The sequence below is a fragment of the Electrona antarctica genome (assembly GCF_951216825.1).
Source record: "Electrona antarctica genome assembly, chromosome: 7".
Lineage (NCBI taxonomy): Eukaryota > Metazoa > Chordata > Actinopteri > Myctophiformes > Myctophidae > Electrona > Electrona antarctica.
In genome coordinates this window covers 15,931,891-15,950,944 of record NC_136812.1, presented here as the reverse complement: position 1 = coordinate 15,950,944, position 19,054 = coordinate 15,931,891, and the positions used below count along the sequence as shown (strand labels likewise).

The following is a 19,054-nucleotide window of genomic DNA, read 5'->3' as shown; positions in this document are numbered from 1 at the left end:
ATTTGTACATGATTACAGTACAAGTCAAGTTACAAGTCAAGTCAAGTTATCTCCAGAATATGGTTACTTCTCCGATGGATACCACTCAATGATTCTTACCACAAGTGAAAACACAATTTTTAGCAAACAGTCGAGTCATGATATGCCATCCAGTTGTCACAATTGGCATCCAATTGCAGGCTATGCTGAGTGTATAGTAGGTTTGCTGCACACATAGTGGGGTGGGACCAAAAAGAAAATTGCAGCACATACAGCTGGCAAAAATTTACCTTGTAATGGTAAGTAATACAACTAAATTACAGTATGTTATTAGTTAGTCTTAATGTCAGACCTCATAATAAACTAGTGCTGGCAAAGTAGAGTTGAATACATTCCTGGTTCAGTAATGAACTACAGTTAATAAAGTTCCACTGTCTAGAAGCAGATCATTAGATTACATACGTATGTAGATCTGTTGAGTGTGCTGACTTTGCACTGGTTAGCAATTACATAGAAAATTAAAGGTAGAATATTCTGACTAGAACACTGACTACTGTGATGAAGATTTCTACTCCAACTACTTTACGACATGGTTATATGGACACGTACACATTGTTTCAGTAGAGTAGATTCTCAGATCTTGCATTGAAATGTTGACATAGCAATATGCTATGGATCCCTCTATTTGGCCTTTTATACTGAATGCGAGATTAGGTAGGAACGAAGGCACAGGGAGAGCAGAATTAGGTTAGATGAGAGAGGTCATTTCCCCGGCCCTCACCTGCAGCTGGCATGACTGTAGACTCTACACTGTAGTACCGAAGTACTCGTTCATCCCCTGGGTCACGGAAGTAATTTTTCTATGGAGAATAACATCTTAGAATCGTCTCATATAAGAATTGCGGTCCAAAAATAAACAAATTGTCACTAATATTTGACAGACTGTTTCTGACGGAAATGTAACTAATGCGGCAGCGGTAAGTTCCGGTAACGCTAGCGCTTCAGTTGATGCTTCATATCCATATGAGTGAAACCGCCGTGCTCATTTGTTTATTTTTAGAACACAGTTCTTATTTGAGGTAATATTAAACAAGTCTATGGGAATTCAGAATGGGGGAAAAAATACGTGACCCAGGTAGGATGTGTAAATTACATCAAACTTCGGTGCTCTATGGTGACAACATGGTGACAGACAGTATGGTGAAGATGAAGTGGGAGAGCAGCGGCCAGCGCCATAATAAACCAGTGCTCTAGTAGCAGTGGGACAGAGCTAAATGAATATGCGGTGAGCAGCTACTATCTGGTCAAACCACCATGAAACGTTTCTCCATGGCATCACAAACGTCCAGAGTCATAGAACTGAAGAGTTCTGCCACTGGGAGGATATTTCGATTACGTATTACCTCCCACGACAATGTTTGTCATGCAGCACCAACAATGTGTTTGGGGACTACCTTAAAATCAATATGGCTCTGACCACAGCCAGGGGCAGAGATAAAGTTGTGCAGCAGGTGACTGGCTGTGCAAAGCAGCGCAGGGCCATTGTTGTGCCAGCTGAGTGTGTGTGTGTGTGTGTGTGTGTGTGTGTGTGTGTGTGTGTGTGTGTGTGTGTGTGTGTGTGTGTGTGTGTGTGTGTGTGTGGGGGGGGGGTTATGGTACTACTAGGTGAGGCTGGCGTTGGAGCTGCTGGTACCGCTGTTCTTCCTCTGGCCGCTCTGAATCACACTGGGAACCTGCAGGCCCGTCTGTACTGAGAAAGTACCGTTCCACACCTGCAGGAGGAAGCAGAGGGAACATGGTAAAGCACAACAATGATAAACATGAACAGAGCAATTGGGTTATTAATTATATAAGGGTGGAGGAATAATTCAGATGTTAAGTATCAATACAACACAGTGAAAAGACTCCATTACTGGGAGAGAAAATAAAGTCCAAGTATGTAAGTATTAGCAGCAACATTTACTATCCGTGATCATACTGCTGAAAACTGCAGTATAAAAGTCTAGTTCCTCCCAGTAGAGAGCCATTTGACTCTGCTACAGAAATGGTGTTCCCCTCTTACCCTGCTTTCTCACCATGCGGTGAGAAAGCATGGTAGCTGCTACTGGCTTTTGTTGTTTGGGCACATGCTACTGCTGGCCATTGTTTGTTTTAGCACTTTAATTTGTGTCAATATTGTTTTATTTGGTCCTATTCAAATGTATTTATTTATTTCAGTTTGAATGAAATTAAGTGAGCTCTGTTGTGTCCTGGAAATACTGGTAAAACAGTATACATTCTATGTGTTTGAATATGTGTCTCACGCTAGGCTTAGGTGGTTCATCATTTATCCTTATTTTCCTACTGTGATCTGTAGTGCAATTTCATCAAAGTGGTCAAAACTACAACGGATAACTTTTAATGTATACATTCACCATACACAATTGAGACTATTACAAAGTCAGTGATTGCACATAATAGCCAGTCAATATCAAGGGTATTCTTATACTCAAAATAACAGAGTAACTCTCACCATGAAGGCTGGTATTACTGGCTGCTGGAACTTGACTCTGAAGGTGTGCATCAGCTGCTTGGTTTTGCTATTATAGAAGGACAGAATACCTGCAGAGAGAAAAACAGAAGAGTTTTGAAGAGAATTATTGACATTACATAACCCAGGTACCAAACATGTTAATCTGTCAATCATGTGATCAGTATAAAAGTGATGTCACTTCCACTTCCTCCTGTGCTTGAATGTTTCGTGGCAGCATGCTCTGCTGCTGTGTTTGATGATCAAACTCCTACTTCTGTGTTGGTGATCATACTCCTACTCAATTCAATTGCTACTCAGCGTTGAGTTAAGAGTCATATGGTTAGGTTTATTGTCAATGGTTTGGTCGGTTGGTTATGTGTAAATGTTTTGAAATGCATCTGCTAACATGCTCTGCTGTAAATGCTAGAGGACTCGGAGCTAACCGATAACATTCACGCGTGGCGTCCACATGCGGTTAGGGTTAGGTTAGGGTGTCGGAATAATGACTGTCGGACTCACATGCCTGCACCCAGATCTACAAGCTTTGAGGTAGTTCACTCAAAGTCAATATATTCTTAGCTTGGTTTTGATGAAATAACTTCACTTTTGGTTTCATTTATTTTTGAGGGGTGCTAGTCCCTCCTATGTCCAGCTTTGAGGGTTTGTGTAAACACAAACATTGTCCTAACACAAACATTGAATGCCATTGACAATGAATGGCCAGTTTTGAGTGTTTGTGTAAACACGAACATTGAATGCCATTGACAATGAATGGCCAGTTTTGAGTGTTTGTGCAAACACGAACATTGAATGCCATTGACAATGAATGGCCAGTTTTTAGTGTTTGTGCAAACACGAACATTGTGTAAACGCAAACATTGAAGACAAAAGTGAGGACGCAAATTGTGATTGGCTGGATTGAGATGATGTATGCTGATAAGAGCGCCCCTCACTTCATACGGTGTGATTTTTAAAGAATAACTTATTCATTGAAATATTGAACCTGCAGGTCTTTTGGTTGTGAGACACTCTCACACTCATTAGAAAGCTTTCAGCACTATAGTCTATAGTCTACTGACTCCATACAGTATTTAAGTTTATCCGTCTTCACTTCAACTCTAAACTACTTTATTTTCCTTTCGATACTTTGTTTGAGCAGTGGTTACCTTCTTCATAGTTGCAGTAGACACCTATACGATCAGGGATTGGACAGTCCAAGGTCCGTGCCTTGTTGTTGTGCTTTGCTGTGAGGCTCTGCTGGAGCCAGTTGTTCAGATGGATGCACCAGGAAGCGCTGCTTTTCCCCAGCTGGTCAAATCGACCCAGACTCCGTAGGGCCACGCCCACAGCGAAGGCCTTGCTCTCCTTGTCGAATCGTACCTCCCAGTACTGCTGGCCCGCGTCGATCATGGTGTCAGCTGGAGATTCACAAGAGTGAAGGACGTGTTTGTCCATAAATATGAATGACTGACACATTTCTAGAGACACAGGGCCCTATTAAGCAAGACGAAAAACCCATGCGGTAATACAGATTTCGCCCTCGCTCTGCGCCTTTTCGTATTATGGAAGCCGTGGTGAGCGCTCACTCATATGGAATACCACGTTCCTGCATCATTTAGCATTGGGGGAGTGTCCATATGTTAATTATTTTCGCTTTGCGCTAGTTGCTATTAAGCCCCTTGACCTAAAAACACTCAGCGCATACCGATTCCGCCTGGGTCTGACCACGTCTTAAAAGCAAAAAGCACTGTTTGATTTTACACTTGAGTGGCTCTGGAGTGCTGCTGGAGTGTTGCCATGTCTGTTTGCTGTTTATTATAAGCGGCTTCTTTTTCTGCAAAGTTGCTTGTAAATATTGGTAGTTGTGGTTGCTTTTCTTGTTTCTAAAGTGCTTATTTGGGCTTTCCTCCTAATGTTGTTTAAACCAGTGATCCTCACACAGCGACATTCCCATGTCAAGGACCCCCAGATGAATGCATTTGCCCAACTAAGCCAGTGACCCCCATGACAGATTTGTGTTTTTAAATGTTTCAATAACATTTTTCAAAAATATTCTTATTGTCACTTTTTTCAAAGATTACTTTTGAAAATAGCAGATCTACCAGCTCACAATGCATCACATTCATTCATTAAAACAATGAACTCTGACTGCAGGGGGATATATATTTATAATGATCATTCTAACAATGTGCAAGAAAATATGTAAAAAGAAGGAAGAACTTTATATTTGTGGACAATCAAAATATGCTGGAAATTTTAATGTGGTGTCATTAAAAGGAATCTTGATATGGCAGACTCACTATCTAGAAAATAAAAACATGGCACTTCATTTAAAATAGGTTGTAGACCCCTGTTATATGCGATTCTTTTGGGAGTATGTTTATAGACCTATTTACTTGTTTCTATGACACATGGCAACAGCGAGCGTTCTGGCTTTCTCGTTGAGATTATAAAGGGTCATATATCGCTCATTTCTCAACCTTTTTTAGAAATTAAAACATCTCCATACTCATTGGGAGGTTTGCTTTCATACGCTGTATCACACCCGACTCAATTCTTCTTCAATAATATGCTACGAGCGAAGACCATAACATTGGGGCCGCAGCAATACGCATGGCGCACGTATGGCATTTCAACTCATTCCTTCGTCGTGACTCGAATGAAGTAAAATAAAATAAACGTTATTTTACTGGTGTTTTTCAATAGAAACAAATAAAGAGCGTGTGTGCAACAGTCAGTGCATATACGTGCATGCACTATAGGCTATATTTCCTCCTTGTCGGGATGGTGAGCTGAGCTCTTCACAGCCCGTTTGTCTTTCATATTATTCTTATAATATTTGATATTATAAACACTCATGGTTCTCTCATTTCTCAACCGTTTTTTGAAATGTAAAAATCCCCATATTCCTTAGGAATCTTGCTTTCATTCGCTGTATGGTACATGGTTCTATTTTTATCAAATTAAACAATATCAAACGAACTTGTATGTTCGGGGGTTAGACGATTCTGGGAACATTACGCATGGATTGCCAATTTGCCAGCCAATGCTGCGTATCTACTCGCAGTTCCATTCCGATCTGAAAGGTATAGGTAGGTGCCATTTCAAAGTCTTAGTTATTCATTTATGAATCAAATCAACTAGAATAAAGATTTTTACAGCTGTTTTTCATGCTTAGAACAGAAACAAATTAAGTGACGATGTGCGTATATCTCCCTCCCTTAGCATATGGCTGCGCCGCTGTAATGACTTTCCAATGAAAACGGCAAGTTACTTAACAAAATAGAGACATAGGCCTACAAGCTATGCACATCATGGCTGTGACAGCTTGTGGATCTGTTCTTTGGAGGCATAAAGGTGACAGCATGCAGTGCAATATGAATAATTAACCCAAATGTGACAAAGTCATGTCATGTCTATGGTGCCAGTCTGCAGAAATGTAATACCACTTGCCGAAAAGGGCGCATCATCAGCTGGTGTCGTAAAGAGAATAGTACGGACATGTTCATTGGGTAAGCCTCAAAACTCCCTTAAACACTCCCATGACTAATTCAAGGCCGTTTTGCTCACACCACGGGGTGTCGAAAGCGCTTCTTACCTGGCCCATAATTGTAATATGACATTGCACCCGCCCCCACGTCTTAAAAACTGTAAAATTATATGTAATTAGATTCCACTTGCCCTTAATGCGCAATAAAACGGCTTTATGGAAACGCACCTACTGTCTATAAAAGCTATACAAAATTAAGGTCATATTGAAGTCATAAGTGGATGACTTCAGAATTAAGTTTGTTTTTTATGTTATATTATGTTTCAGTGTGCTATATATATTGGTCCCTGTTCAGCATAATTAGAAGACAACCTTTTCAGAGCAGAGAGATGAAGCACAAAACTCCTTGACAGCAAAACAAATTCTCCAAGGGACAACAGAGGCTCCTATAGGTGGAGCTGGGACGGTGGTAGGAGGAAAGCAATGCATTTCAACAGCAGCAATGGTGTGAGACAGCGAGGAGAACAACATAGGAATGAACAGCAAAGTGGCATGCTTAAATGATCCGCCAAATTAAGGTCAGATGCTAGTGATATGTCAGAGTTAGATAGCCCACTGAGTGATGCACATAACCCAGTAAACCCACTATAGAACATATCTGCCTGACCTCATTTGTATCATTTTGTAACTTACCCAGCACTGTATAGGATTCGGCTGTAAACCTGTCTCTGCCGACTCGAGCAGTTGGAGCTCTCTTTGGGGACATCAGGGCTGTCCTGATAAAAGACAAGTCGGAGCTATGTTGAGGGATAAAGTGGATGGCAGGTATTCATGTCTAACTCTGCAAAAACTGAGATAAATAAAATATTGCATAATGTAACTTTAGATCCAATTGACTGACTATGCATTTCTAGTTGTACTGGATATGGATAGTGGTTGACATTGAGTCTTTATTGATTTCTTTACAGCTAGTTCCTCAAACATGCACCACAAATATGAATAATAAAACATAGTCTGAGTCTACAAAGACCATTTGTAATTATTTAAATCTTACAGAGGGCTCTTTACATCAGTGTATCCCCAGGGACAGGTCAAATACACTGTATGTGTCTACATTCAGTCTAACCTGGCTGGGGAGTGCATAGGGGAGTTGGTTCTGTTCTTTACGTCTTTGCGGATGTCTTGTATCTTTCCACCACAGCTGTCCCACTCCACACTCATGTCCTCTACCTTCAGGTTTTGGTGGGATGAGCCAGAGTCCAGCTTGAACAGGAAAGCTATAGGAAGAAATGAACACAGGTTAAGTTCAACTTTATAGATCCCTGTGGGGACATTTGTCCACTCTATTTGACCAGTTTGGACCAACTCCTGCTCTAAGGCCAGTGCTTAGAACTGGAGTATGGCCTTAACGTGAAACCAGAGCTCCCAGAAGAAACCCATGTGAGAGAATATCTAAACTCCACTCAGAAAGGCCATGAAGGCTTTGAAGGCTTTCTGTAGCAAAATCTTGCAGCTCTATATCATATTACTGCTGAAATAGATTAGTGTGTATGTCCAAAGCTCTCACCATGTGTCTCAAGCGTGACAGGCTCAGAGAACTCTCCTGCCACAGCCTTGTTACATGCCTTTATTCTGAACGTTATGTAGCGGGTGTCAAATCGCAGCCCTGGAAGATAGAACATGACATATATATGATCAGGTCATTCTTTTTTGTGTGTGATAAGAAAACAAGCACCATAAAGACTACGGGGCAATCACACTGATTGCCCCGTCTAGAAAAAGGTACTAAGAAAAAATCAAAAAACACTGTTTCCCTAATGTGCATGGTGCACTGCTATCTTGTGTTTTTCTAGTGGTTTAAGATGGGTGTAAATGTTTAAATAGTCTCAACCTTTCAGCACAATGCATGGAGTCTACATTGCTACATTGCTACAGTTAACAGTCTTTGTATTGAGTTTGTGCTTATTTCAATCAATCAATCAATCAATTTGTATTGAGTTTGTGCTTATTTCAATCAATCAATCAATCAATGCCAGTACTTTGTTTTGTTACCAAGAGCGTTGAGTACATTAGTAGCGCTGAAGCACTTTCTTGACCTGGGACACAGCCGCTGTTTGCATCAATGCGTCTCTGTATCATCAATCACCCACTAAGAAGAAATATATAGCTAACACATTTTTTAAGGCTATGAGAACGAGATAAAAGAGAGGATGAAGTGAGGGGATGACATGCCACCAAAGTCATTAGCAGTGTTTCCCATCCATAACTCTCTAGACAAGCTCTCTTAATTCCTACCTGTGAGTGTGTGCTCCATTTCCTGTATCCCCTCCACCACCATCCAGGGGTAGTCCTCTCTGAGACGCGGCGGCCCCTCGTGGTTGGTGCGTCGGTGCTCCAGTATGTAGTGCTCTATCTTGCTGTCAGGTTCCGGTAAGGTCCACACTACCGCCACCGTGTTGTCACACACCTGGCACTCAGAAACCTGGATCTCAGGAGTGGCCGGCACTGGAGGAGGTAACAGAGATGACGGTTTGTCAGGCACAACACTTTTTTCACCCTTTTGATTTTTTGAGGTATCTGCTTTGTTAACATGACATTACCCATGATGCACTATGTTTTGTAGATTTTTATATGGGTTCCTTTTGAATCCGATCGAGGTTCCCTGTCTGTTTGTCATTAACAACTTAGAAACTCTCCATCTCTATCTGTATTCCTTTTATTAATGTGCCATCAGACCTGGGAGGAACTTGATAGCCTGTAGCATCTCTCTCTCTTGGCTGAAGTCCACCATCATGTGACTCATGTTGTCACTGACTTTGGCCTTCAGCGACAGGCGGAAGGCTGGGGCCATTGTCACACTGCAAACAAAGAAAGAGAGACACACACACACACACACACACACACACACACACACACACACACACACACACACACACACACACACACACACACACACACACACACACACACACACACACACACACACACACACACACAAAGGAAAATAAGTATATCCCACTATTCATCCTGATTACAGTCGGAACTATGAAGTCACCATAGTTGCTCGTTACAATACAGTTCACTGAGTAAAGTCTGCTACACAGTACAATTCTCAAGGTTAATTATCCATTTGTAAATTAACACTCAGGATTATACTGTGTAACTACTGCTCATCTGATTGTCCTGATCTACCTACATTACAAGGCTGAGGCAGAGAGGGAACAGCATTCGTTCTAGGAGGGGTTGACACATGATGATGCAGACATTGAGAGACAGTTACGAACAGTGGGAAATGTGGATGTGGAATGAGCAGAAAATAAAAAAATCATAGTGCCCGTTGTTTAAGACCAGGATGCAACGGAGCATCTGCTGCTGCTACTAGTTGGCTGGAATGCATGCACACTACATTAGGAGGTGGCTGATGGGTTAAAATGGTGGCACTCAACTCCCAGTCCTGGGGGCCCAATGTTCTGCTGGTTTTCTGCCCTACCAGTTAACGTCATTGCATTGATTAGACAAATACAATGAAAACCAGCAGTACTCAGAGTCCCCAGTACTCAAACTGGGAGGCACTGGGTTAAAGGATGCTACAGGAAGGGGAAGCAAATGGACAGCTGAGTTACAATACCTATCCTTAATGTCTTTGGCCGCCTGGAGAAGAAGCAGAGGAGGTAAGGAAATAGAGAAAGGAGAGAGGGGATACGGAACGAAGAGAATATACTGAGTTGCAGCCCATCAAGTTTTTATCACTTAAAAACAAAAAAAGCAAGTGTTGTTAAATCAATACTTGTCAAAAACACCACTAGAAGAAGCAATTCAATCATCTATGAGAAATGACATAAGTTAATTCATCACTGACCAATGACCACCAAAAAGGAACGGTGTAGCAATAAAACGCTGCTATGGCCGTCCAGTTACCTGTGTGAAACTGTCTGTCTCTGAGGAGCAGAGTGTTTGGTTAGCCGTCTCTAGTAGCTCCTCTGAACTCTCCAAGGCTTTTGAACAGGCACTCAGCTGACTCTGAAGAGAACACACGGGTTTAGTACAGCAGACGAAAAAGTCAAGCTACTTCACTTTAGTACAATAAAACCATTATGTGTACACTGGTGCGGCTGTAGAGCTAACTACATCATCATACAGCCTTGAGGAGTCTTCGTTCATACTGTACATAAATTGCAGGAACCGCATAAAACAAATTGTCAGGACAGTACGTTGATTTGGAAATTATGCAAGGAAACTCACTACGTAAATTGTGTTTGATGAAAATATTCATTTGTAAGATGTTTTGGGGTATGCCAATATCAATTTTAATGTTCATCTGGAATACTATTTGAACATAGTGTAAAGGTACTAGAATAGTAATACCGGTATGAATAATATGTCTAGTGTCTTGAATAGTATAGTTCCTACATCTGTAGAGAACCTTAGCTAATAACATTTACTTGATCAATTAATGAATACAGTGGTTGATGCTAAGATGTACTGTACACAAAATAATATGGTAAAAGGATAAAACCACTAATGACTTCATGTACCTGTAGCTCATATGTTCGGCTGGCTCTCTCCTGTTTGATACGCGTTATCATTCCTTCCTTCAACTCATCAAGAACAGTGTGGAGGGAGATGAATTCAGAATCCAATTCCTCCTGAACGTGTCCGGAGTTCGTCTAGTGTGAGTGTGACACAAACATTGTAGTCAACAATAGAAAAAAAACGTATTTGTTCGGAGACTGGTTGGATGGTTACTTGACTGCTGATTTGCAGTTACATTTGCAGATTTCTCTTGGTGTATTGTTTAAATGTACCTCCAAGTTCTCCAGGCTCTGTTTGAGAGTGCAGATGAAGTTTGTGATCTCCTCATTCTTCAAGGCCAAAGTCGTGGAGATCTTTCGAAGAGATTCCTGCAGGCAGCATAAAGTTATTTTCTTCATCTCAGCATCTGATATGCCTGAGTGGTTAAATCATTCCATTACTGAACTGCCAAACATAATATTTGTAACTTCCTAGAATGTATCATTTATTGTGTAGTGGCATGCATGGCCGTGGATTCGTGGAATGGATGAAAAACAAATGGTTTTACTAGTACTACATGGGGTAGCTCAACGCATTAGAGCTATGGATCAGAGCTATACATGGGGTACCGGTACCAATTACTCAGGGAGCAAGGACGCTTCATGCCAAGGGCGGAAGGATGCACATTCATAATTTAATAATAGCCCCACCTAGCCTATGGTCAGGTCAGGAGAACCTTCCTCAACAACCTTGGCAAACGACATAATAAGAATCAAACCCTTGCCTTGCATGCAGGGCTAAAAGTCTGACTCTGAACCTCCACAAACGTTTATAAAACTGTCCCAAAGACAGTGAAGACTTCGTACCAAGAAAGACGTTATGGTTATGCTCCTTTGACGCAAGAGGGATGCCCAAAGGGCCCTGACGTCAGGATGAAACAATAACAGTAGCCTATATAAAGTATGTCGCACCGATGGCGTATAAGATAGGCCTATAGGGTCTATTCGATGTAGCTATCATACTGTGGAACCTGCACAACGTTTTAGTGAGACTCAAGAAGATCGATATGATTTTGGGACCACTCGATCGAGGCCGGCAGGCGCAGCTGTGTCTTCGGTATCGGACTAATGGAAATATTTTGTTATTTTCCTGTAAGACGAGGACTGATTTAACGGCGTCATTCTTTAATTCATTACCTAATTAACAAGAGCACATGTAATTACTTCAATAAATAGATCCGTAAGCCATCCACACATATAGTCCCCTCCGCTACTCCTCTTCTTTCTTTGTACAGCAACGCCCCGAAACCAGGATTTACCATCAGAAACACCTGTTCCCCGACCTGGCCTTACCTTCTGATCTCCCATCTTGCCGCTCCAGTGTACCGGTACCGGAGTAAGAAGAAAAACGATCGGTATTTCCAATGTCCCTTAGTTTGTGTTTATTTGCGCCGCTGGGTTGGTACTGATGCTGCTAGAGTGCATTGCATCTTCCTCCACCAACGCCTATAGGGCCGTAGTGTGTTAGTGCGCATGCGGAAGAAGAGCATGCTGGGTAATGATGTTTCTGTGAGAATCATGCTGGGCAAAGCATTTTAGCAAAACCTTTTGTTGAAGTATAACCTTTATAGCTCGCCTCTATGAGTATAACTAGTTTAGTACACAATATAAGGTACAACTATATAAGCGCACTCGTTGTAATCTATTCACACACACACATAGTCCAGTAATAATGTCACTTGACCTCTAACTAATTGCAAAAAACCCAAACTCAACTGATTTTGTGTCCTAAATGTGTCCTGGATGAGAGGAAAAAAGTTGCCTGGAATTGCATGGGGGGAAATTAGTTTAAATTCAAAATGGCCGCCAACCACACTATTATTACAATGCTATTATATATCTTGAAAACCGAACACTGTATGAAGTCGACATTTGACAAGTGTGTTGCTGAGGACCCATGGAAATGCAGTATCAACTTTGAACTTGTTTGGATGAGCGGTTATTTAAGAAAGCTGCAATTACAGTAAGTGGCCCATTCAAAACAAGCATATATTATAGACAGGGCAAACCCTATAATAAATGGATAAAAGGGTGTACCAAACTTTTCTCAGTTGATCCTCGTGTACAATGTACATTTTTGTAGTGTGCAATGTGCATAATTAATGAGACAATTAGCATATTTGGTCAGGAGGTGCACGCACATCCCGGGTTAATTCAACGGGTGCTCGAACAAAAAAGAACAGACTGAAAAAGGAAGAATGAGTCTGCACACCGTTTTGAAAGCTCCCCAAAAACTTTATTTACCAAGGCGGGGAAAAAGGCGGGGAAAAATAAGTCTGCACACCAAGGGTGTGCAGACGTATTCTTCCTTTTACAATTATTAGCATATTTAACACATGGGCGGAAATAACAGGGAAAACCCTATAACAATTTTATAAAAGGGTTTACCAAGCTTTTCATTATGAAGTGTTATTAAAGGTCATCCGAGTAATCACTCTCTGTGTCTGATGCATCTAGCTCACTGCTGAGTACAACATCACTGTCACTTTCTGATGAGGAAGAAGGCGTGTCTGAGGATTATTTTTCTGCCTCTTTTTTGCAGGTTGACCCTTTTGTTTCTTTCTTTGATTTCCGTGCTCCCATCATCAGCATCGTCTCCGCACTTTGATGTCCTGGGAGGTTCTCTGTTCAGGCTTGGTGAAAACTGTTTGCAGGTTAACCAAACTGGGACAAGGCTTGATGAAAACTGTTTGCAGGTTAACCAAACTGGGACAAGGCTTGGTGAAAACTGTTTGCAGGTTAACCAAACTGGGACAAGGCTTGGTGAAAACTGTTTGCAGGTTAACCAAACTGGGACAAGGCTTGGTGAAAACTGTTTGCAGGTTAACCAAACTGGGACAAGAACATTGTCTGTCTGCTGCCACATTGTTCTCTGGTGTGGGATAGGTAGTCCAGTCTTGGCCCTGTGGCATAGATTTCCCCTTTTCTGTGATCGCAACCTTCCTTCCTGCTTGGCCCCTTCTCTTTTGTGTCAAGTCTTTGATTCTGTGTTCCCTGTATAGTTATCCATGACTATCACTATATTGGTGGCATGCAAAATCGAAGCAGACTACCCTTTTATCAAATTGTTATAGGGTTTAGCATAGTGAAATCTAGCAGAAATGGCTTTAAATACTTTACAGGCCATTTTCAAAACTTTCCCCTCAGACAATTCCAGGCAACTTTTTGTATGTTATTCAGGACATATTTAAGATACAATGCAAAATCTGCTGAGTTTGTTTTTTTTGCAATTAGATTGAGGTTGACCCCTTTTTTTCCATATAATGCCTGTACTAACACACACACACACACACACACATGCGTCTCTCACACACTCACATCTCTCTCTCTCTCACGCACGCACGCACGCACGCACGCACGCACGCACGCACGCACGCACGCACGCACGCACGCACGCACGCACGCACGCACGCACACACACACACACACACACACACACACACACACACACACACACACACACACACACACACACAGAGAAGAGAGAGAGAGAGTACCGGTATACCTACATATTAGATCCTCTGCTGTTAATTGGCTAATTTCACACCCATGTTAATTGGCTGAGAAGGGATTTCCCAGTGTACCTTGGAGTTGGGGCACATCTTTGTTGTATTTGTTGTGTTATTATTTGCCAATTGCCACGGGGAATGCTTTGGTGGATGTATGTGTTAATTGTAAATCTGTGTGCTGATCTATGCTTATTTAAGCATTTATTGCGACCACAGGTCGCATTTACTATGAAATCGTTCATTTTCCGCCAGTCACTCATTATGACATTATCCCCATACATGGGAATGCCCCCAAATAAGCCCAGGTAAGTGACATAGTAAATGCGACCTGCTGTCGCAATTAAGCCCATATATGGTGATCCCTGATGTCATCAGGGATGGTAGCCATGCAGCGCTACCACCCTTAGATCTCCATATATGGAGCTGACCTGTTCTGACATTCCATATGTTGATCTGACCTCATCAAACCCTGTACACTCAAGACATGCTCCTTATATGGCCACTTTGGCCAGTATAAGTATTATGTATGGCCAGTATTAATTCCATGTTGATCTGATCCCCCATGCCAAAGCGCCAGCGCTCGCCCAGCAGTCTGCCATCAACAAGGCAGATGCGTGCACACGACCTCGCCCTTTAGGCATCTTACTGGTTATTTAATGCTAGATCATTTTGAGAACACCCTGAGCAGTGGAGGTAGTTGCAGTAAGATTTGTTTTAGGCATTTCTGCCTTTTATTGATAGTTTCAAGTGAAGATAGACAGGAAAGAGGGAGAGAGAGAGAAGGGGAGAGACATGCAGCAAAGTTCGTCATGACTTATGAACGGGACTCGAACACGTGACTTACTTTAATACTTTAAATATATTTTCATGCCAATACTTTTGTACTTTAGTAAAACATGACTTGTACTTGTAACAGAGCATTTATTTTCTACATTGTTGCATTGCTATACATTTACTCAAGTAAAAAAGTACTTCTTCCACCACTTGCACTAGTCCTAAACTACAGTGTGAGCTCCCTCCCTGTAGTGACAGACTGTGTTTTAGCACCAAACCCACAGAAAGAACCCACACACTTGATCTGCCGTCAACCTACAAAGGCTGTCTTTTGACAGGATGTGCACAATGTAAAACGTATCAGACAGACAGCTTGCTTGTGCTAGACCTCCCTATAGAGGTGTGTGTGTGTGTGTGTGTGTGCGTGTGTGCGTGCGTGCGTGCGTGCGTGCGTGTGTGCGCTCGCGCTCGCGCGCGCGCAAGCATACACTTGTATATGGACCTGCATTTGGAAGCGCATTTATACGTGTATTCAGTTGCATTTGCACACCCCACCATAGCCAACCCAGACCTGACTTTGTTAGTAACCCCTCCTCCCACCCACACCCACAGTGTTTCCTCTCTCTACGTTCAAGATGACAGAGAAAAAGTAACAGAGACACGATGAGTCTTTAATATGAGAACGTCACCTTTAACATGATAGAATGGGCAACTGGATAAAGAGGTTAATTCTGCTGTCACTAGTAACAGGTAAGGTTGTTACCTTTATGACATAAAACAACATAAGAGGTTGAAAACACTGAGCCTGAAACCATGTGTTTTGAGCAGACCAAGTGTCTTGATCTTATTAAAGTTGTGAAAATGGCGAGATAATTTGTAATAGCAATATTTTGGAGGAATACAAATATTTTTTTTTAATTTATTGCATATTGTTTCTAGCATCTAATGCAATATTAAATACCACTATAACGTATTTCATTCTGTCTGTCTATCTGTCTGTGTGTCTGTCTTCTCTCCATCAGCCTTAGTGAATTCAGATCCAAATTCTCTGATTGTGGTTCATCCACCAAGGAAAGAACAAGTTCCTCTTGGTTCAACTCTCACTCTAAGCTGTACTTTTAAACCTGCTGATAGGGTTGCAGTGAACTGGTGTTTTACTAACTCTACTAGACCATCAAACACCTGTGAGTGCTCTCATAAACTCACCCATCGAGTCTATGACAAATCTGTGAAAAGTGATGTATTTAAGCATACAAATGTTGCACGCAATGACAGTGGATGGTACTTTTGCAAAGTCACAGAAGAGTATGGGTTTTCTCAAGACTGCAGCAATGGAACACATGTAGATATTTTGGGTAAGTATTCACTGAATAACAGCTATAGTGCCGTTACGGAGTATAATTAATTATTATTCATGTACTTTACCTCTTATGGCTTGCTATAAATACATACATATTTCTAAAAGTACCATTTATTTCTACACAAGGTAGGCTATAGGTACTTGTATGTATTTGTGTGTATGTGTACATATTTCATACCCAGTGCATTTGCTAAGTAAGCACCATGTCAATGTGGGTCTTATTGCAATCTAAAATAGTTTTTTAACCCTAAATTTAAAAGCAAACTGCCAATTGTCATGTCACTTCTTTCCCCATAACAGCAAAGATTGAAATGGAAGGTACAACTTTAATGACGACTAAACAAGGTGTGTTTGTGAATATGTACACATACATTCTTTAATACAGGCTTGTAATGAAAGCATACGCCTAATAATTTCACAACTTAGTGATCAATCTTGATTAACGTTAATACAGAGATCAAAGCATACTATAGGGCTATATGTTGCGCTATACCCCTTACCCCTTACCCCTTATCCCTAAACCTTTTTACACATTTTTTACAATTTTGAAAAACCCTTTAAAATAGTTCAAAATAGCCGATGTACAAGCTCACAACGTGTCAATATACTAAATAGTATCAAAATAGTAAAAAAGTAACAATAGGTTTAGGGATAAGGGGTAAGGGGTGGCGCAAGGTGTGTGTGTGTGTGTGTGTGTGTGTGTGTGTGTGTGTGTGTGTGTGTGTGTGTGTGTGTGTGTGTGTGTGTGTGTGTGTGCGCGCGTGTGCGTGCATGCACGTGCATGCGTGCCAGTAAGTCATGCTGTTGTCTGTTTCCCATAGAAATTACGAGAAAGATTACACCTCCCGCAGATGGAGATGGGCTCTGGCTCTATGACTGGAGGTTCTGGGTAATATTGGGGGCATCAAGTCTTGTCCTGGTTGCACTTTTACTAGCCATCCTCTGTGTTTTTCTGAGAAGACGGCGACGCAGAAACAGAGGTATATATTTATTTTTGCTCTTCTAAAATGGTCGGCCCCAACTTTGCTGTATGTCACTGCAGTGCCCATCTCTTTCTCTCCTCGTTTCCTGTCTGTCTCCACTTACTTTATCAATAAAGGCAAAAAGGGCCAAAAAATATCTTTAAAAAAAGACTTGATCAGGTAACAGATATCCAGATGTGTGTCAACACACATCAAATAAAATAAATAAAACAAAGAGAGATAGAGAGTGAAAAGAAATGTAGTTTGATTTCATATGCATGCAAAGCTGTAGAATCATGTTATAGGCAATAGTCCTGGCCGATTAGCGGGTGGAGGCCACATTGAATGGCCTATTATTCATAATGTACGAAAGCGAGTGAGGAGAGTAAGAAAGTTAGAGTAAGAAAAAGAGTGGGAGAGAAGATTATAATTTCTCTGAAAATGTGCACATGCAGCTCATGGCCGATAAGTGTATAGTGAGACAACAAGTGGTGTTGTGGTTTGACAGCACAGCATGAGTAGGTTAGATGTAGGGCACATGATATTATATGACTGTGTGTGGTTAGAGGAAAGGCTCACTTCTGTACTCTTTGCAGACTCGTACGACCCCATAGACATCATGTGGGATTACTTATGTCTTATGTGCTGAATGTGCAGTTAGTTATAACCATTCTTTTTTTCAAATCACTTCTTAAAATCTAATTTAGTTTCAATATAATTTGAGATTAAACTGTGTTTCATAAATAAATACATCAATATTAATCACATGAGCACTAGCATCCCTATTCTCAGGGCGAAAAATAGGGCAAAATAGCAATCTCACAATGATTTTCATTGTTACATGCTGTGAGCTTGTGAAAATGAAACGCCTGTGGTCTCTGAGGTTATGAGCTTGTAGATCTATAGGAGAGAGATTTGGTGTAGAGGTAAATAATAGCATACCTAGAATAGAGCCTTGGGGTAGGTCAACTATGGTTTAAGTGTTTAAAAGATGAAAACCAATTTTAAACAAATAGCCTACATTATTCGTTTTTATAATGGAGGCAAGATAAATAATATAATGTTACATTTAATTGTTATATAAAATGTATAAACTGTCTGCTTTTATTAATGAAAAATTATTTTTTCTTTTATTTCATTCTTGTCATAGAAAGTCCTATCTATGCAAATACACATCCAGCGAGGTATACCAACAGACAGCCTTCTCCACGTCCTGGGATGCAGTTGGACACTTTGAAGACCATTCCTCCTTCTAGAAACCTTCAGACCCCTAGCCCCTCCAGGAGACTAGAGGCCAAATGGAGCCCAAAGCCATAAACAGGTGGCAGAGTGAGCTCGTTCACAGGCCATTTTGTCCATGACCCTGAACCACTCACTGTAGCCCTGAACTCCAGCCTGAAGCAAGTGCAAATGTTATTTAAATGCCATACGCATCACAATGTGACAGGTTGTGAGCTTGTAGATCAGTTATTTTTGCGCGCGCACACACACACACACACACACACACACACACACACACACACACACACACACACACACACACACACACACACACACACACACACACACTCCTTTCTTGTATGTCTATTTTCTTCCACTAGATGGCATATTGCTTGCAGTTAAAACTAAAGGGAGTCAAGGAAGGGACTATTGTGGAAAATGGAAAATGCAACTTTCAGCAGCTTGATTTTGTGCCTTTTATATAAAATTGTTTACTTCAAATATTGTTTTCTACCTTCCTCTGTTTCATAATATTATAGTCTATTATTTATAGTTTCAACTGAAAAGTTAACATGCCTATCTTTAGTCGTTAAGGAAAAGTGAAGCCATGGTGAATTTAGCCAGCCAGTGTAGATATTATTTGTAAAACATATTGATGTATAATTAAAAACACTTT

At 41.1% G+C, this 19,054-nt stretch overlaps 1 protein-coding gene and 1 long non-coding RNA gene across 2 annotated transcripts; one reads left to right on the top strand and one right to left on the bottom strand.

The window, feature by feature from the left end:
* Positions 1 to 1,640: 1,640 nt before the first annotated feature.
* fsd1 (fibronectin type III and SPRY domain containing 1) lies at positions 1,641 to 11,860 on the bottom strand (the record flags this gene model as incomplete). Its single annotated transcript, XM_079506746.1, has 13 exons — positions 1,641 to 1,751; positions 2,492 to 2,580; positions 3,658 to 3,909; positions 6,675 to 6,757; positions 7,108 to 7,258; positions 7,549 to 7,647; positions 8,277 to 8,486; positions 8,718 to 8,839; positions 9,610 to 9,632; positions 9,900 to 10,001; positions 10,517 to 10,648; positions 10,787 to 10,882; positions 11,846 to 11,860. The coding sequence occupies 13 exons, from the start codon at positions 11,858 to 11,860 to the stop codon at positions 1,641 to 1,643; spliced, it is 1,485 nt and encodes a 494-aa protein (XP_079362872.1).
* A 4,095-nt stretch (positions 11,861 to 15,955) lies between these two features.
* LOC306927102 lies at positions 15,956 to 18,620 on the top strand. Its single transcript, XR_013790487.1, has 3 exons — positions 15,956 to 16,190; positions 17,017 to 17,175; positions 18,308 to 18,620. It is a non-coding gene; the product is annotated as an uncharacterized lncRNA (long non-coding RNA).
* Positions 18,621 to 19,054: the final 434 nt, after the last annotated feature.